General features: G+C 38.3%; 1 protein-coding gene across 1 annotated transcript; it reads left to right on the top strand.

The window, feature by feature from the left end:
• Positions 1–846: 846 nt before the first annotated feature.
• LOC100369847 (uncharacterized) lies at positions 847–15026 on the top strand. The gene is made up of 5 exons (XM_078005905.1): positions 847–1015; positions 11740–11855; positions 13219–13353; positions 13689–13936; positions 14064–15026. The coding sequence occupies exons 1-5, from the start codon at positions 964–966 to the stop codon at positions 14497–14499; spliced, it is 987 nt and encodes a 328-aa protein (XP_077862031.1). The 5' UTR covers positions 847–963; the 3' UTR covers positions 14500–15026.
• Positions 15027–21843: the final 6817 nt, after the last annotated feature.

Here is a 21843-nt window from a genome sequence, read left to right as displayed (position 1 = left end):
AGAGATTTGCAGATTAGTGTCACGGTCTATGTTTGTCCCTGTACATTGTGTTCATGCTCTAGTGTGTTCAATCGCTACAATAGTAGTCTGAGATTTTAACTTCCCGGCCGCGTAAAACGTTTGATACACATTTGGTTACCGGCACCGCGGCGAACCGACGATCGTTGACATCGTGATTTAGCTTCGAACGAGTCTAAAGTTTCCGACGTTGTCAAGCACGATATTACAGTCATCAGAAACCTACAATTTAACGACAGCGACAAAGCGCGATTTCATAAAAAAAAAAGAGTAAACTAACTAGACGTTCTACAAAGCCTGGACACAATGCGTACTTGCTGGGTACGCTTCGAGTACAGTCCACGTGAGCAAATTGCAGGAGATGCGATGAAACACATTCTTATTTACAAATAGAATAGAAGCGATAAAAATCCTTTCAATTTATTGCTTTTAACTGTTGAATCAAGATTTATTCTCCATCCGAAATGTCAAAAAAAAAAATATCTCGTTAATTAAAAAATGTTGAGTCAGCAATTATGCGAAGAATAGGAGACGTAGTCGTGATTAATTCCACTTTTTTAATAGTTTCTTTTGGGGGCTATTCATGATGTTAGAGCACTGTCAGGGGGAGGTGACAATGCCCACCAATCTGCTGGAAGATATTACTAGTATGTTCGTTTGTCTGGTGTCGACCAATCACGACACGGAACAAACAATAAGAAACCGCTTCAGATTTGACCCGAAGCGTATCGAACATAAACGAGGTAGGCGTGGCCCCGGCGGTGATGAGACGAGTCGATCCCTCATAAAAGGGCCTGTTTCATTGCTTATTGAATGAGAGACTGAATGTGTTCTCGACCATCGATAAAAGACCTCTTTAAACAAATACTAGGCTAATCAGAGCTCGGCGAGATTTTGTGTGCAACTGACCAAGAATCGTAAGAAGATATCTCCGGTAAACAGGAAATGCACGTGGAGTTTACCCAGTCTGTGTCTACTACTGCAACTACTGCAACAAGTAAGCCAATGTTATTAATCATGGTTTATATCCATGTTTACTGGTTATACTCAATTAGATTCGATCCAAATATACCTTTATTTAGAATTATATCCGTTCACGCCGATCGTAAAACTTGTTGATATGTCGCGCCAAGGTGTGAGACAAGTGACACGTATCTCTGCGCTCTACGCGATTTTCAAATAAGCAAAATGCTTTTGTTTCTTATACACAGTACGTTGTTCGTTAAAAAGTTATAGAAATCGAATATCGTCATCAACTTATTACCTAACCGGTTAATTGTTTTTTTTTTCCAATAGTAGTATAATTAGTGCTTCACAATACGTGGGAATATCGACGTGTGATAAATAATCGAAACAATCAAACCAATTAATTGTAACGATGTATCACATTCGGGTTATCACGGATTCACGGAGCCAAAACTTGGCATGTCAGTGTATTGCATCGGTTAATCGCAATCGGAAGTCAACTTCATTAATAAACGTACCTAATACTCAAAAAGTAGCATTTTAATATTTCTGTTTTATTCAAAACCGGAAATAAGTAAGCAAAACCGACAATTCTATCTGAATACACTCATTATTAGTACTTTTGTTATTCCATCCAAAAATTGTATATTGGTTACATATATAAAGTAGGTAATTTTACTATACGCCCGAATGTATATTTTATATTGTTCGATATATGTCCAATATGGTTTGATAGAATTCTACACGCACTATGTTGACTGGAAATATCGTAATATTCTGTTCTTTTGTAACGTGTTTGTAATTTGTAATATTTCTAAGTACTTTTTTTAAAGAAAATGTTGGTAAGTTTGTACGAGTTGTGGAGACGCCATGGAATACAATTCTGTAAATTGTTTCCCTGTATCGTGGCATATTCTATCCAAACAAACAACAAAACGATGAGGAATAGTCAGCGAAATATCATAGTATCATATGTGTAACTTGCGGCGTAGTCATTGTGATATGAACATATACATCGTTAGTAGAAAACATATTCCAAGATTGCAACAATTGCTTTAGGTGTGATAAGCGCCGATTTCAATGCGGCCAATCAAAGCAGTTTCCTTCCGCGATCTTGACACCGTAGGTCCAGGGCACTAGTATATGTTACTGAGATCGACAGCGACTTGGACAGGCAAGGGAAGATTAAGTTAAACATAAATGGAGAAAAGAGCGAGTGCCTCTGAACAACGAGCCCAAGCATCAATTCTATGTACTCGTCATTTAATATAAAAAATAACAAACTATATATATAATTCGTCCAATCGTCTAGAACTTTCTGCAGGGTTTAGCGAGACGAATTGCTCAGCGTAGCAATTAATTCCATTGATTAAATCCCCAAGACGTTCAAGGCTATATCAGCCCCGAACATGATGTATACCGGAGCGCGAAATCGACATCAAAATAGTTTATATAAGAAACACGTTTATTGAATTAGTTTCATGCAGTACATATTACTCATCTATTTCCAACAACCTGTCATCTCAAACGGAATATTCATTTAATTAATGTACCGGACAAGAGTACTCCGTTTTTCTCTTTTCCTGGGACGCAATTACTGAATTAATATAAGTAAATGTGACACTAATGCAGACAACGTTACATACCGGTTAGAATTATTTAATTAAAGATGCTATTGGAATTACATTTCACTAAGCGACTTGCCTGGGATTTGAACACTGAAAGAATGCTAAACTTCGTTTTGAATACAACGAACAAGCTCTTGAAATGTGATTAATTTGCAGGTTGCATTACATGTACTTCTGGCTTCCGTGGTACGGTTTTCAAGCAAAATGAAGCTCTCGCTGATTTAATAATGTAATGGAGAAGACCTTTTCAATGTCCCCCACAAAAGAAAGAGTGCGGTGTATTCCGAATGTACAGGCGCTAAACTACCGTTATTGCTTATTGAACTTAAAAATCTATTAATTTTCGAAAGACTCAAATTCGGAAAACAGAACTGGTCCTTTTAAGTAAATTAAATGAATTTTTATCAATGGGTTTGTAAGAAGAGAGAAACTCTCCCATTCAAGACGTTGTTAGGCAAGGCGTCTTGAGTCTTGAATAAAAAGAGTCTGACAACATCCTGCATTTTAGGTTATAATACATGTTATTTTTTAAAATACGTTGATAATCTTGCCAACTAAAGACTCAACTAACATTTCTCTCATTCACGAGGTAGGATTGAACTTGTATTTGATTTGTTGCATGTTAATTCAGGGACACGTACGGCATGTTTACCCGTTGACGGCGCCTAACACATCCGATGATATGGCAGTCTCGTGCGTGCAATTTTCTTTTTTCATAAGCGCAAAGTTCATGCGTACGTCTCCCCAGCATGTCGTACATGCAGGGCAACGAAAGACAGTCTCCATAATTCGAACAATATCAGTACCGAGGATTGTCTGTCCACCGCGTGCGCTTTCATAGATACCTGCGACGTGGTCTCCAATCATGCTTGTCTCTGATAGTTGCTGCCGATATCAGTGACATTATTATCCAGAGTGATCTTCGTGTTTATTTTCATGTGTAGCCACGCACTTGTTGCGCAACCGGGGATAATATTATAACTAACTATATTTCGCTAGTCTTAACTACCAGAACAGGTTTTCAAGCTTTATTCACTCTAAAAATGAATCGTTTCGATATAGGTGTAGTATTATGGTGACATTTGTACTCAGAGCAAATGACTTTTTATTTTTTTCTAAAAAAAATCGAATATTAAAGCGCATTGATAAAATGTGAGATAATGAAAAAAATAATGTGTACAGATAAATATTATCGATTGAATCGAAAGCATAAATCTGTGCATTGTGAAGAGATTACACATAAGCTTACAGAAGTATTCAATAACATCTCACGAAATTTGTGAGATTTGGTTCATTGCCGGGTAATAACGCAAGTGAGTGAATCCGATCCAGTTGGGATTTACCGTATAGTTTAAATTAGTACCAGATCCCAGGCACGGTAGAATGAATGTAAACGAATGGACTTGAACGGTGTAATACCGCCCAACACCTGCTCTAAAATGAACAGGGCTGAACCTTGCGGCAAACAGCACGGTAACTAATACAAAACGGTCGAGTGTCACTCGCTAGCCCGTCACCTCAAAATGAAAGGGGCAACGCAACAAAACGTTTACGGATAACCCAACTACCAGCGGGACACTGTGTCGCGCGCAGCGGGGGTCCACATTGTACTTTTCAAACTGTGATTCACAAATAATGCGTCGGACATATTTTTTCCGTGTGCGTCAGAACGCCATTTCGGGACACCCCGCCATCTGTCTCAAGCAAAAACTGCAAAAACTGTGGGAATTTTCGCACGGAATTTCTCATTCATAAAAAAAAAACGTTGATTACGTTACCGAAAACAGCAAAGAAACTTATTAATTTAAATCTGTTCTTCGAGTTCTGAAAATCCTTTATGACGTTTTCTGAAATTCTGAAACGTTCTTTTTTCTCCCAGAGTGTGCGTATTTCCGACGTCGCGTGACACCTCTGATACCGATTTTCAATAAATAAAAGAAACAGAGACACCAGAATACCCAGCATCCTTAATTACACCCATGATTTATTCAAGTTTTAGTTTTTGTTACCGGACATTATTCACACATTTACAATCGAACCATATTTATTTTTTAAATAAAGTAAAAACATAAGTTGGTTTAATGATTTATTTATAAACTGGTTTAGATACTGTGCCCGACAGCTCCGCTATTAGCGGAAAGTTAGAACTTCCTTGTCAATTTTGGTTTGATTTATCAAATTTTGCATTTGCAAATCAGGGTGTGATTGTTTTTAGTAATAATAACGTGTTTCCGTAAAATACCATCTACATGTCTTATAACTGTCCGAAATTACGTATAAGTACGACGTCCAAAGTTCACGTTCTTGGTCATGGTGTAGCTATACTGGGGACATTACGACAGAACAGAGCAGCACCCGAACAGCGCTCCGCTAAACTTTATATGTACAGAAATGGAAAGCTGAAAACAAACACAAATAATCTAACAAAGGCGCAAGCCAAGCAGAAAACGTTGCTCTATGGACCGTACACAAGCACTGTGAATATTACAAAGAAGTTCGTTTTGGTTCCGGCACTTAACACCGCCATGTTCACCCTTTCGGTGCTTATCCTAGCGGCTTTCGGTATTTATCATAACAAAAGTACTAGGCTCTCAATAAGCGAAAAAGATCCAATCTATTTTTTTTAAAGAATACTCATGTTTTATTACTGATTTCTCCTTTCTTTTCAGTCGTCTATATCGGTTTGTACTAGTATTTTATGAATTCTCAACGATAACATATGTTAAACATGTCCCTAGTGCACTTGAGTTTGGTCATTGTCACGAGGAGGTGTGAATGTAGTCATATCGTCATGATAATTACGAATCCAATGTGATGACGATCTCGTTATTTTTTTTTTTTTTTTTGAATTAAGACGGAGCTAGCTTTCCTCTGTGAATAACCATCGATAATGATGACCGTGGGAGCATGGGTAGTTCGTTGCCGTAAACCGTGATCCAGTCCGCCTCATCGCACTCTCAGCTCCAAAATGAATTGTTCGTTTGATAATGGCCTGACAAAAATCACCAGTGTAAGTTTAGGTTAGAGATTTGGCACATAGTTCTCTTGAGATATCATTGTAATATCCGATCGCGTTGAATGGGTCGTTTTTACGTATACATCACGTATTTTTAAAGATAAACTTAGTAAAAAGTCAAACGCCAGATTCAATTTATAATGTACCTGGGGTCGGGTGATTTAAACTGTGGAACGGTATGTTTTTTTTTTTTCAAACACTGTGTCCAATTACCGTCCCGTTTTAATTGTTGGTTTTATACGCGGCTTTCGAAATGATATTAGTCGTAAAGTAACTAAGTAGTTAACGTATTTGTTATTCCTCGTGTTCATGGTTATCAGACGCATCAGTTAAAATGATGTGTGTACCTCAATAGTTTTGTCTGAGAATTTTAGAAAGTATGAAAAAAAGTTTTCATGAAAAATCAAAATAACGGCACACATTCACTGATAAAGACAGAATAAAAAAAACGCCAGCGCGCATCGATTACAAAAAAATACATGTCCATAAACCACATTTCATTTAAAGTTTCCGTCACGGTTGCTGTTTCATTCAGTCCTGTGACGTCCTATTAGTTACCTCCAGTTGAAATATAGATAACAGGGATTGTTTAATTGGGTCCCTCAGGCTGTCCCATGTTAAAAATTCATACATTTGGTTACCGTAAACTCAAGGCATCCGTTTCGCATCAAAACGATGATAATCCAGTAGATATGCAAATAGGTAATATCTAACACAAAAAAGAGCTTGGACCGAAACCTTGTCACCGCGACCATGGACAACGATGATTCTTAAACTCAGAGAAAATAACAAACAAGGCGGGGGTAAACGCTTAATGAATTTTAAATTTCTTCAAATTCGTTTTGCACAATCCCGATAATTCGGGAATAACGACCGTTTTTCTGAAATCAGAATCATGGACCAGCACACTCACTGTATTTAGATAATGGATGGAAATCAAATCGGAAATATTTATGTTTTGACATGACCCTGAGCTTGTCGGTCTCCAATTTGGCGGAAATGTATAACGAAACTTTCTTTTTGTGCGATCCAAATAAGAAGAATTTATCATTTATTGGGCAAAGTCACGTAGTTATATGTTGTCATATTGTCCACTCGACTCAGACAATATTTAAGTTAAAATTTTAATATAATTGTTTAAAAATGTGCATAGTATAATTTAGGATTTTTGCAGTGCTACGGTCACCTCGCAACAGCACAGTTGCGCTAGAATAATCTAATTTTCGTTGTATCAAATATCAAGGCGATGTTCTTACCTAAATTTTAGAGGATTCCAGCTCATAGATTTTGCATAAAGCTTGGAGATTGGGCAATTCTCGAATCCGCCTCGGTTTACGATCAAAGCGATCACGCTAAACCGACATGTTCAATTTCGATATATCTCAACCCCTACTGTATCTACAAAGAGAAATGAACACGTGCGCTAAAGATTCGGCGTGGTGTTTATAGTGTTCTATATACGACACGTGTCTTGCATATTGTTCAACCAATCAGGTTAATGGGACTTTGCCAGATATAAGGATATAAATTGGCCAGTAATGGCTTGATTAATACCTGAAACTATGGGTTAAATAATGGACGCTTCTATACTGTCTTATTTCGTTGTATCAAAAAGTCGTCCCCGCTGGGCACTCTCTTCGTAATAGAAAAGGTCTTTTCCAAGTGTTTTCCACTTGGCTGACGTATATACAAGGCCTTTATTTAATGATACAAGGGCGACAAGTATTATACGAGTAAACAACCACCACTCGACATGAAAAGAGAAAACAACTTGTACGGCCATCTCCATTTCCACTGGCGTGTATGAATAGTTAAAGAAAGCGGAAAAGATTAATGTCCTCACAGAGTGACTAAGGATCAATTAAATGACAATACTGTACGATCTATACTATCATACCCTAAACATTGAGGCGGAAATTTAGGGACTCTGCAACGCCTTTCACTCGAGACAAGATTACGCTGATCCGATCCGAGGTGTCCTGCTTGTTCGCGTACAGCTCCTCGTTTCATGTCTGAACCTATTTTATTGCTTGGTGATGAATAGCAATTCTATGCTAGTGTGTACCGAATCGAATTTGGCCGCGGCTTAGTGTTATCGTTTTGTGCCCAATCGACTTCATTAAACTAAAAGGATGCATGTGACTGGTCCTCCGTATTGATCCCCCTTGTTGGCAAGTAGCTTCGAGCGCAAATAAACACTGGGTGCTTTCAATATACACAAGCCTTTCAATGGTGCGCACTTTCTCGGCAACTATTTGGATTGGATATTCAGTGTTAGCTTTTCATGAAAGGAAAACACGTTTTCATTTCTTCTAAATTGTAATGCGATATTAATTCGAAGTTTGTAAATTGTATGAATCGTATTGATCGACATCGCCATGGCCAGAACACACAGCTAATACTGGGTAGTCGATTTCTGATTAGAAACCAACGCACAAGTCTGATCAATTTATGATTGTATTGAGGCTGGGCGACGGTTGTGATTACTTTTTATACAAGGTCGGACTCTGATTTGCTCCCTAACACACATTAGGCTAATTACATACCACTTTCGACGAATCTAGATGTTCCCCATACATAAAAAGAAATATTTCCGTGACGTGTGTATGAAAAACGAAATTTTGAGCAATTATTTGTGCAATTGTAACGTTCGGTAGCAATTTACTTAAATATAATATACATTGATTCTGTTTTTAACAAAGTTGAAGGCGTTTATCAAGTGGATTTTATTCTAATCTTCGATGGTATCGTTGGTTGAACTTGACCATCAATACTTGAAGTCATCATTACTACATCATCTCATAATCGATTTTGTCTTGTCATTCCAGTCTCTTATCACATTTAAAATTACATTGGTAATTATAACTCGTTCCATATTGCGAGATTTCGTTTCCCGTGATTTTAGATACAATAACTCGATAGTACGCTCTTAAAAAAATGACGTCACTTCTACCACATTGCGAACCTATGATCAACGGTCGTCACGTTTTTTAGTCACGTGCTTCATGTGCATGTCCGGAGTGATGTGACTGTGTCAATACAAGTTTCTCAGCGACTTCTATGCAAGCAAAGAACATGAAAATTACATTATCCAACCAATCGAATCCAAGAATAGTACAATCATAAAAATTCTATCCCGTCGCTAGAACCGTATATTGGTTGCCAGGGTAACTATTTTGTTCTTAGTTTATTTGATATTGCTAATATTAATAGATTTAAAATTATTACTTGGTCAATTTATCCTAGATTTTGAAATGAAAATCATTCAACGATTCTGACAGTTTACTAAGTCGGCTGTTAACACCTGATTCAAGCATTTAACCTGCATATTTTCTCGAAACTATGACCATATTTACTCAAATATTTTGATCAAAGAATGCAGTCAATGGACATTACGTCCATTTGTTTCAAAGAAATTATCGAAAAATACCCCAAAAATTGCCAAACGTTTCCACAAAATGTTGGCGCGGGAAAAAATTATGACATTGTAATTGTTCTGCAGTAGGGTTATATTCAAATGACGTCACTGAGCATAACGTCATGTTATTAATTATTCATGAGGACGTTCGATTTGAACAAACAACTGACTAAAAAAACTAAAATACCTATTCATAATCATTGTATATATTTTAAAGTATTTTTTCAAGATTCAAGCGATAAACATATCTGGGATTCACAACAAATCGCCGAAAAGTGACAGCAAATAAACGCAGTCAGGGGTAGAAATTGTCGTCTGCGCTCGTTTTCGTCATGTCATTCGTTCCACGCCCTGTATTTCGTAACCATGACACACGCCACTCTGAGATAATGTAAGCGAGTGACTTAGTAGAAATCTGAAGAGATGATGGAACTAGTCCGACCCGGACTTGCATAACGAATAATTCAAATTATAGCTATATATCGTTTTACAGGGACTGTACACTGATACTACATTAACTAAATGCAACATGATCTTTTTTTAAAATTAGTTTTAAATCCTACTGTTATGGGCTTTATTGGAAAATGATACACTTAGTATTTTATTTAGGCGCCGTGCATTTGTATGCTCCAACATATCATATTCTCGACTGCAGTGTGTTATACTATTTAGAGAGAGAGAGGGAGAGAGAGAGAGAGAGAGAGAGAGAGAGAGAGAGAGAGAGAGAGAGAGAAAGAGAGAGACTGGCAATTACCGTATTAACAGTAATTTGCTGTATCAATGTTTTCATTATCTGTGTTTACCGATTAGTCATATCAAAAACACCTTTCTGTACGTGGCGATTGTTATGAGTTTAATGGTGATAATACTTCAATCCTGTTTTAGTAGATGCGTCTTACAGATTAATGCTCACTCTGGAGACATCAGATTATCACCGACTCTGCGATCTTTAGTTAATATAAATCGCATTATAAATACGAGCGATGTGTAGCGTGATTTGATAAGGAGGATTCGGTGAAGTGGAAATATATCATATACTGCATTTGCATGATCCGTGTTGATTTCTTCTTTAACATATTTGTAGAATTGTCGAACCCTGCAAATACCCGCTAAACTACTAGGCGACGCAGTTACAAATTCCAACTACCCCGATAGAAGAAAGGCAGGTAGGATGTGCTAGACTGCCATCGCGTACGTACAGAGAACGCAATTACGTTTGGCGGTAGACACACATAGCTGACAATCCATGACAATTGACGCAATTCATTTGGCAGTGATCGTTGCGGATTTTTACCGGGAATCAGACAAAAAATAAATAAAACGGAGTGGTTCAATAAATCTGAACATCGGGAGTTGACAATGACGGATTAAATCTAAAGCTGGCATTTAGTTATTTGTTAATCCGTATATCTATCTTACTAATTCGTGACATCGGTTTTCGATGTTACGTTTTTGTCCAGTTGTTGCGGCACAATGGATTGGCGCTAAACGGACGTTCGCTGTCATTCTATACGTATATAAGCACATGGCGTTATGTTACGAAGTCTACATAATGGAGAACACATCAACTTTGATGGGGAAAATACCCGTTTTCTGTGACCTTTACAAAGTAATTGCCCATCGTTTACCAAAGGCGTGTAGTACCAGTTTCAAATTACTTCTTTATTCTTTACCTCGCTTTTCTTTTTTTCAGTTTGCCGCGGTTTATTTATCTTTTTAATTTCAACTAATACGTCTTTGGAGGAATTCAGCTATGGAATTGAATTGTGTGTTCATTTTTTTTTCTCGCCACGCATTTAATCAATTTGAAACGTACTATCTGTATTGTTCGCCACCAATCACACACATGTGTCTCCATACACTACACCAATGGCACCGTAACACGATAGCAGGCTAGTCTCATCAAAATTCAATCGCTGTTCCCTTTCACTCGTTTTCCTCCCCATCAACGAAGGTATATACACCCTCCGGTCTATTAACCCCACGAGACCTTTATTCTTTAATTTTTAAATAAATTTTCGAGTTTGAAGTGAAATACATGTTACATGAAATGAGACGAAATCCATGAACCGAAAATTGAAAACGCATATTCTGTGCAATGTGATAATTAAAATTATACATTTTTTCTTCCCTCTTTTTATGCCACGAAATCATACAATTTTCACTTAATTTGTGACTGATTCTATTGAAGTGGACCAGTTAATAATCGATCTCAACAAAACGAGGAAAGCAACTGTCTGATCAGCGTAAATGTAATTTTAACATGATAAATATGATGCATCGAGAAAATGGTGTTCTCCCGCATAACTTCCCATGTAAACACGACTCACAGCAATGGGGGAAAACTCGACAAAGGCCGTCACGTCCCCAGTCACACTGAATGCTGCCGGAGATTTCCGACACTGTTCCAGGCGTTATATTCAACTCATAGATTCGAAAAAAAAAGATTGTACAGAAAATAAACTTATAAAAAATACTGATAATTCATTATTTTCTAAATGAATCAAACTTCATTTTTTAGGCGGACAGATACATCGAGCATCACGTTTTAGTCGCGCGGCGGAAGCTACGTCAAATCCCACCGTGCACCACGCGGCGCGCCTGCTAGTAGTTTGTTTGACACAGCTTTACTCCCCCGGACCCCGGTGTTAGTCTGCAGGATACATAAGCTGACATTTTGATTTTGTTTTCAGCTTCAATGGGCACATCATTGGCGTCCTCTCATCCACTCGTGGCCCCAGCAGCACACATGCCAACACTTGGTGACGAGATATTAATGGACGAATACATGTTCAACAGGAGACGACAGGTAAGACACATTGGTGTACTGAGGAGTTTCTCTGTCTGGGTCTTGCCCAAGTTGGTGATTCCTCTCAACGCATTGTTTTCCCGCCGGGCTGAAAGTTGGGACAAATATTTGAAAATTGACAAACCGAAAATTTGAACAGAAGCGACAAAATGTGATATTACTTATATAATGTTACCAAATTTGACAACTGTTCTTAATTGGGCAAAATCGCTAGTATTGCAAGGTGGCGGCGCGACGGAAGTTGTAACCAATCGCGACATTTATCGCCGCATACCAAATTTTGAAAACGCACTACAAAAACAGTTCAGTAATATCGGGATTTTTGCAATTATCTGAAGTTGTTATGGTTATAACTCAGGCTCCCCAAATCATAAAACACAAACAAATATTAGTTTTAGAAAATATTTGTTATCTTTTCGTTTGAGTAGTTTCAATTAGAGCGAGAACGACTACCCCATTCCTATCACACATGCTCCTGCGGGGCGCAGGCAAATTTGATTTGGTTAATAATGTGTTCTCTCCTAATCTGCGGGTTTCAATGTCGAGTGGAATTTTCGTCCGGGCATGGTGGTATTACTTATCTCCATGGTCCGGGTAAGTCGACATACCCGCGGCCATGTTGTTCAACTACAGTAACTTGCCGTGCCCTCAGATAACATCTGTTCATTGTTATCTGACGACACGCCACGTATGACTTAGTACCATGATAGTGTTCACGTTTTATTTAAAATGTCGCGAAACCATGAACAACACCGGATATGTGCGACAAACGAGTCTTACACATGTACATGACGCAATCGAACAGCACGTGACATCCTGCGCATGACCAGAAGCCCGTAAATGCATTGACTCGCGCACGGGCGTTACATGAAAGATCAAACAAACAACACTGCTTCTTTGATCTTTGCTTTAAAATTGACGGCACTGTTTGAATATATCATTGAACGAAATGAATATATGGGTAACACAAGATGCCTAGATTGTATTTCGTTTAAAGAAGATGTTTTCTTTGTACATCTCACTTAAGTAGTCGTCAGGTTGCCACCGGAGACCCTACTGTCTCTCTTGCATTCCTCTGAAATTTGGTAAAATATCATCATTCAATCTCATTTCTTCCTTTTTGATAATCGACCTAAACATACACGGCGCTTTCACTTTTCACTTTGCGTGTTTGTGCATTCTTTTAGAGCCGTGTCAAGTTTTCCGTATAAATGGCCCTTTCGGCTTAACGTTTTATTCTAGAAACTCGACACGGGTAATAACAGGCTATTGTTCATTACCCCCACAATGCATCACCCGCGCTCTGTTCTTCAAGATTGGCGTATGTATAATCATTCGTTGTTTTCATGTTTATGCCCAATAGAGACGTAACCGGACTACTTTTACGCCACAGCAGCTCAGTGAATTGGAATCTCTGTTCCAGAAGACGCATTACCCTGATATATTCGTCCGCGAGGACTTGGCGATGCGGATTCATTTATCCGAAGCCAGAGTACAGGTGAGTACGAGGCTCTACTATTGTTACAATTCGTTCTAGATTTGATGAATTACAAATATTTTGTTTTAACACATGTTCTTAATAAATAGACCTCCAAACTTGTGTTACTTTTCAAATAAAGACCACAATCTTGACTGCAACTATTCCGTTCAAACGATTTTCACGAGTTTTCAGATAAAAAAAAAGACGTATGGTGTTATTTAGTACATTTTTTATTTAGTTTTAATTGCAGTTGAAATAGCAGTTTCAGTCAGCTCGCCTGTACTTGGATCGTGATTTTAACCACTTAAATATGATGAGCACACGTCTAATTTGTGCTAATTTATCTCCTCTAGGTATGGTTTCAGAATCGCCGTGCGAAATGGCGCAAAGCTTGTCGAATGCGATTTGGTCGCGAAGCCTGGAGGGCTCGCCAAATGGCATACGCTACTGGGAATCCTGTCGCGTCGGCGAATCCCTGGCTGACCGCTGCTGGCGCTGCCGCTGCGGCCGCAGGTGTCCATCCACCTTCCGCCACTGCTACCGATTTGCTGTACAATGAAACTATGAGAGCGGCAGCTGCGCAGAACTGCTTGCGAGATGGGTAAATATAATTTATTAAATCGTCGTTTTAAAAAAAATGAGAATCCTCGTTAAATTTACACCATCACTATCAAGATTTATTTATGTGTGATGTCATCTAAAATAGTTGTTTTCCTCCGTATTTTCAGAATTGCTGCAGCAACTTTATCCGCACGCCACGCACCAGGGGTCTCGAACATTCCCGGATGTGCTTGTTTACTCACCAATAAAGACCACAAAATTCCCCACCCTTCCGTCACATCGGTACCGACCAGCGCCCTCAACAGCCTCACCGTACCAAGCAGTATTTTCGCAGCCGCCAAGTTGGCATTACCGAGTTCGCTCGGCAGCGGGAGCGCTCTTCTCACCAGTGGTAACTGTGGCACTTTCTCTGCTTGCAACGACCACTGCAACTCGAGCGTTGCTGCGCTCAGACTGCGTGCAAAGGAACACATCCAGCGGGAGAGCATCACGAGACCATCCCTGTGGCCCACAACAACCCACACGACAGCCAGCACTGAATCACTGTCGTCAGTGTCGAGTATATCAAGCAATGGAACGGACAAAAACGAAGAGCGCAAATGAAAGCGTGAAACCTACAAACGTGAGTGTCGTGGAAAGCGCCACCATCGACACACTTTGAACTTTGTTGACTGTTCAACAGGTGGATTTAGAAAAAGCCACAACAGATATTGTGTGCAATGGTAGTAACTATCGCCCTCTGGAGGTCACTTTGTAGTAGATTTCATGACGAGCAAATTCAAAATCAAAATATTGCACTTTTATTTATTTATATTCAAGTTGAAAATTTAATTGTTTTAAGTTGACTACGTCTTTATTTGCAAACATAAATTTGGCGTAATAAGGCAAAATTCAGAATGTCGAATTAACACTTGGACCCTGACACAGTAGCTGATACATATATCGGTCATTTTACCCAGCGCAGATTCTATCAGTTGAAAAATATATCGGATATTGGTTAAACTTGAAATATTTCTACCTCTACTTCTTTGAGTGTTTATGGCGTGGTTTGTAGTATGCTTATACTTATTTTTATTGAACGCATGCAATGCGCATGCGTAGTTTACAATAGACAAACGCCCATTTCAGTTGATACTAAGGTCGTTTCATTCTTTGATAAATACCACTTTCCCGGAACTCGCTTACCGGACCAGCTGTGTAACGAACGTAAATGCACGCGAAACATGTGTGCAAGTATTTGCCGTCATATCAAAAGAATGCGTCTTTCTGCACCCCAGGCTCGCTACTTACGGATAACGATGACGTCATCAGTGAAGATTAATTCTATTTAATCCACTTTATCTTAAAAACAAAATCTGTGACGTCGTTAAGACACATTCCTTATAGAAGTTTAAAGACACAAATGTTTTACTCACTTCACGCCTCGTCACGGGCTGGCGCTGTATTAGTTGTTTCCAACGATAGTTAATTGATTTCACGATAGCAAATTTAACCACTCAATTGTTTATTTATTTATTTATCCGTTTATTTATTTATTATTTATTGATGTTAATTTACTTTACTTTATTTATTTATGTCATTGAACAAAACATATTTATCTTTTGAACAGATTAAATAGTTTCAAAGTTTTTATTATATCATGTCCCTTTGTGCATTCATTGCGTGGTTTCAAAGTTGGATAAACATTGGTACTCCTCAGACCGAGGTACATGGGAAGATTGACTGAAGAAATCGTCTCATTTGCATAAATTAATATTTACGAGGAATGAAAAAAAATCGTCTTTTCAGTAAAATTAAATCTGACCGATGACCGATTCGATTACTTACAGCTGAAAAAATAATTGAAATACTGAGACACAATTTTATCAGAGTCAAGCAAACTGGAAGTAACCACAGGTTAATTTTTTAACGTGATCATAGCAAGTCACGAAATTTATAGAGAATGCAGAGTAGGACGTTGACATTTCAGTCGTTATTGAAAATGTTCCATTCAGATCGGACGACGCCCTCTCGCTTGTGCCAATCTCCCCTGACCAGTAAAACAAACTTCGCCGCCACTGTGAAACTCGTTGCGTGACGGGAGTGTCAGTCGTGTCGGCATTAGTCGACTAAAACGACATTAGTTAAATCATAGAACCTCTAAAAACAAAATATCAGTCAATTTTGTCGTCGATAAAATATATAAAGTCACTGTATACTTTCCGTGGCATGGTTTCAATGTTTTGGTTTTAAAGAGGTCACGAACGATGTATATGCTCTATCTCAGACTTGTATTACTAGTCCGAGGCTCTACACATGCATTCAAAGTCAGGCGCTTTGCATTCTGGGCATATTAACATGGTCGCAATCCGTCTCAGGATGGTCAAGAACATCGCTAATGATATGCATGCTAATCCAAAGATATGAATCGTTCTTTATTTACCCGTGTCGAGCACTGTTTCAAAGAAATACGGTCCGTTTCCAAACTGGTCTATAGAGGGACTGTGGTTAAATAATGCAAGCAAATTTCTTTCAAGCCACCCATAACTCGAATCACATGTAAATCTCAATACCTGGTGTTTGGGCTGTTGCTACTGATTAGCAAATAGTCACGGTTGATAGATAATTAAACTAAATTTAAATGAACTAATTTGTTCTGTCAGTGTCATAATAAGTCAAGCCTGTTTATACTTGTTCATGTGTGATGCCTTGGGAATGAATTCTTATTAATTAACGCCCACTTTCGGACAACCGGAGGAGGAAGTGTTAGGATACGAGAGAGCAACACGAAGAACGCCACCTATGGTTCAACATTGCTTGTTAATATCAATTTGTTAGTTGTATATTGTAAAAATTAAGAACTTTGATTCTCGTCACTTCACACAGTAACATTTATACAAAAAAACGACAAGGAAGCCTACATATAGTTATAGTTTTCAATTCGACTGCCTCTTCTCTTGCAATAGTATTCCCCATGATGCCTTTGTGCTCATGTGAATAGCCGGAGATTAGTACAGTACACGTATTGTATAAACTGTTGCCTTGGAGATCCCAACCTATACAAATACTATGTAATTTCCCGTATTAACGCGGCATTTACTAATCCAACTGTTCAGTCGGAGATGCTGAATTGTTCGAGTTACGGACATCGAGTTACGGACATCGAGTTAAGAAAACATCGAGTTACGAGAATCACCACGCCCATATTTCAAAAACCATGCCCAAATTGTAAGTCGATGTTCAATTTACAGTTAATTACAGAACTTCGAGTTACGGGCAACCTATATTTTTGTTTTCGTTGAACGTCCACATTTAGTAACTCGAATTGTTATTAACAGTTAACCGAATTTTGAGTTACGGGCAACACAGCTATTTTTTTTTCTTTTTTTTTTCTTCCTTATTATCGAGTAGTTTTCAGATAATTCTCGAACTTATTATTCGAGAATTAAAGAGAAATTTAACTTAAGTTCCACATGTTGTCTACTTTCTGTTGGTCTTAAACTTTTATAATTCTCCAACAATTCAGGACTCCAGGGAACGTCTGGCCGAATACAACACAGTTTAACCATCAAATGTCGATCTAAAAGTTCAATAATTCTCAAATAATTAATGTTTAATAAAACCAAAATCATACCTGATTACAATGTTTTAATTATCGATTTAAAACTGTTGGAATTCTTGATCTAAAACTTCCAAGTACCAATTATCCGATAATTAAGGACATGGTTACTATGCAGTCGAGTCTGATGTTAGTTTTTCATTTTCCGACGGATTAATATCTTAGAATTCTGCTTCAAAAAATAACAAAAAAACAAACAAAAAGTCGGATCCCAATACTACTCACATCGATAATTATTCGCAAACTCTGACTCAAAGAACAGTTATCGATTATTGATCTAACTATCTGATACGCATCCATAAATTCTACCTCCAAGAAAAGTTACATCGTTATGCCGATCTAATCTCTATCTATCGATCTATTATCGATCTAAAACACCGATAATTGTCTGTCGGCACAGTCCCTATGAAAATCAAAACACGGGCCCAAATATATAATATCGATCTAAATCTATTTATCAGATAATTGGTAAATTTGGAATATATCTTGGCTTACTCCAATTTCAATTATCTACTGCCGGTGTGTACCACTTCTTCGCTTCGTGTCAACCGACCAAGGGTTAACCTACTAGTATATGAATCTAAACACAATACTGCCCCCAGCGTCAGAGAGTCGTGTATTTGTGTTCTAGTAATTTCAGTTAGATTAACTCGTATATCGAGATCTAAGTACACAGCATTCGCAATCTGGAGAAATATATTTCGGTCTATATTCTAATTATAACTCCACGACTTTCCATTTACGGCATTGTGGCATCTTTTCGATTTTATGCAGAAAAATACAATTTACCAAGTAAAATCATATTTATTAATGTAATTGTTCATACATGAGTTGTTGAACACACTACATAGTTTGTAATTTCATCCAGCTCCTTTCAGTCACAATTCAAAACAAATAAATGTTAAAAATAAAGAGAATATAGAACATTTTTTTTCGGTAATATTCATGTATAGTCGGTAATTATGAAAAATATGTATGGGTGCATCGGAAATACATTTCGCTATGAAATATCCTCAATATAAATTTCAGAATTATCTTGTCAAAATCAGTTATATTTCCGGGTTTGTTCTCTCAAAAAACGAAAGAATCTCACAATGGAAAACACGGAAATTGTTTATCGTAGTGTTATTATTTCGTGGTTTAGCTTAACTCCGACGATATATAACGTTTCTGAGAATCATTCAAATGAAACAAACAAACCATAGACGAGTTGTGGAATCCCTTGTTGCTTAGCAACCATGTGAGTGATGGGGAGGGGGTTATAATCGACACAGATTCACATATACGCAGTATTAGGCATATGTTTTATTTTACTGATTTAAGTTGATTCTGCATTGTGTTATTCGCATTATTTCTGAAAATGTGAGAAAGTTTTCATAAAATACATTCGTAGTACAAAACATAATTAATATTTTTTTTTTTATTCGTTCGTACATCTGTAAGACATTTCTCCACGACAAGATACAAACATGTCTGTTCAATTTGTGAAAAAACTGAGGGAAATGAGCTCCCGGGTGACAAATTGTAAAGTCAACCTCCTTTTCCGTCTCAAGCGCGTAACGTCACGGTAGCAGACTGGGAACACGCCCAAAACATGGTAAACATGCCCGGTACAAACATGGAAATACAAGACAAGACCCTCGTCAAAATGCTCTTCTGGAACGAGCCTTATAATTCCGTAACGAGCGATCTTCCAAATCGTTCAGACAGCGCTTCAATTAATAGATAAATGGTTAGTTTAGCAGTCACGGTAATTACATTAATTTATTAACAACGATGCACTTCACAAGACCGTATACAGAAACGTGCATCGAATAGATGATTTTCAGTACTTGTACGAGATCTCACGTTTTGCGTGAAAGGCGCGTATTGATTATGACGCAAAAATCGAACCATAACGCGGGATCTTGAGAAGTTCGGAAAATGTTTTATTAAAATAATCGAGTTGACATTTCCTGTAGTTGTCGTCAGAGGGCGTAAACATAGACATGGTGCTTAAAGTCAACCGATGCAGCCGTCCGTGGTGAGGCAAGAAAGGTAGACGAATTCACCTATACGTCCATGAGTGAGTAATACACTGACAACTAACTTCGATGACCTTGGCTGTCTGCGGTGAGGTGGTGGCACGGTATTGCTGTATATATACACACGGTAGGAGCACGTTATTAGAATGTCAATGCCATTCGCTCGGCACGTGACACAGTACTCCTGAAATGATGTATTGCTTATGACACCCGCTGTTTGTACAATTCAATAATCTAATGCTTTTATCGATGCCATTTATTTAGTATAGTGAAACAGTCTGAATTCCGAAATAGGATAAATTCGAAAAATAGTTGTGTTATCACCGAGTAGTTTTATGAAGGTCCCTGGTTACTAAGTGGTACACCGGAACGTCCTCGGCTATGTACAGTACCTGGCATTACCTTAAGATAGACCGAGGTATTTTCAGTATAGGGCAATATAATTTATTGACGCTTAGAATATTTTTTATAATACAATACAGTATAACACAACAAAAAACAGTGTTTGTACTAGGTATATGGCGTACTTGACAAATTAGTGCATCATGATGGTGAAATGTGCCCATTTTCACTCACAGATTGCAGTGTATTGGCGATACTCGGTATGCTAGTGGTTTATGTTTCACGCTTTCGAATTGCATGTTATGTGTACGTCGCATTAGACCTATATCGAACACGGTGCCGCCGCGGTGCGACTGACCGTGGCGACTATGGCGTTTCAGCCTACTCTACGGACCCCGGGAATCTTTTACAGTGCGCACTCAGTTATTTCGTTCGTCTCGTGTATATCCGTAGGACAAACTAAAACTAGTATATCATATATAAAACCGTAAATAGATTGTTATCACCACAGAGCGTAGCTTAATAACTCACGGACCCTAAAGCTCAAACACTCTCACAAGATACCGGTACGTTAGGAGAATTGGAAACCATGCTGATTTCTGGCCTCCGACACCAACCAGACTCACCATTGCGCCCCCCTGTATTTTCCTAACCTACGATCATTTATTCGGACGCGGCTAATTGGACATAAATAAATGGAAATGTAAAGCGAAAATTGGAGAAATTATCTTAAGAACGCTGTGCTTTTTAATTTGAATTTTCAATTTCATTTAAAATTCAAATACCGCTATTAAGTTTTAATTAATTAAAAAATAGGGAATATATTTAGCGGAATGATTATACGTCAAACCCTGACACTTTTTGTCGAATAGAAAAAAAAGGGGTCCTGAACCATCGCCCCCAGTGTCGCTGGCGTAACCGGTCGGCATGTCTCGGTACAATAATGGTCACGCGATCAGTGTCATCTCACTTCGTATATTGAAAATAAGACAGAGTCGCCAAGGGTGATCTTAAGTGACATTTTTCATCTTGTGTGTTTTTTGAAAACCTGATTAATGTCGTATAAGCGCTGAGGTGACAAGACAATTCTGTCTAAAATAGCATTCATAATGTATTTGCGCCAAGTCGAATTTGCTTATAACCGTGACACACACATCATCATTTCGTGCATCAGCCTCTAGTGGGCGCCATTACATTTTCACTGGCATTGCAAGAACATAGAATCAACGCCGAGTATCATCTAAGCGTACGTGGGTCTCTGTTCAAACTCTAGCACCGTTCAATACACACATCCCAATACGAAATATCGGAGGTACCTAAGGTTTCATTATTGGTACTACTATCAAATAACTTATCAAACTGCGCATATTCAACTTGACATAGCGCACGTGCACTATTCGTTATGTTTCATAATGTTGCGTAGTAGTTGACCATATTTGTACGGACCAGACTGATATATGCTGGAACAGCGAATGATTCGACTGATTCAATTTCTCCGAGAATCAACCGGGAACAAGTTAAAGTTTTCCTGTAGGAACATTCAAGACGCTTTACTGTGGTCTTGGTACTATTATTTTACATATTTGGATGAATGAATTTGAGAATTCGCCAGAATCCGAATTACTGTGGCCCCCATAAAATCGGATTAAAAACGAATCTTTGTAATCGAGTGGAAAGCCGAAATAATCGCGCTCAAAAACATGTGAACGTCCCGCGATTCGCGCAAATTAAGACCATCAAATAAGTTACAAAGACTCCAATAAATTCCTATGAATGTTCCCAGAGAGCGATTTTAAGTCTGCGTTAAGTTCGAAATCTGCTACACGCATGCGTATTCTCAGGGCGGACATCCGGGCATTTTCACCGCCGGCATGGCAACCATCACGGTGAAAACTCTCAGAAAACGGTACTTTGGGATAGTTGTGAGACTCTCCTGAACAGTGTAACAAGATTACCCTCGTGTATGTAACGCATATAAATTTG

This window comes from Saccoglossus kowalevskii, chromosome 18 (genome assembly GCF_978046115.1).
Source record: "Saccoglossus kowalevskii chromosome 18, keSacKowa6.1, whole genome shotgun sequence".
Taxonomy (NCBI): Eukaryota; Metazoa; Hemichordata; class Enteropneusta; family Harrimaniidae; genus Saccoglossus; species Saccoglossus kowalevskii.
This window is presented reverse-complemented; position numbering and strand designations above follow the sequence as displayed.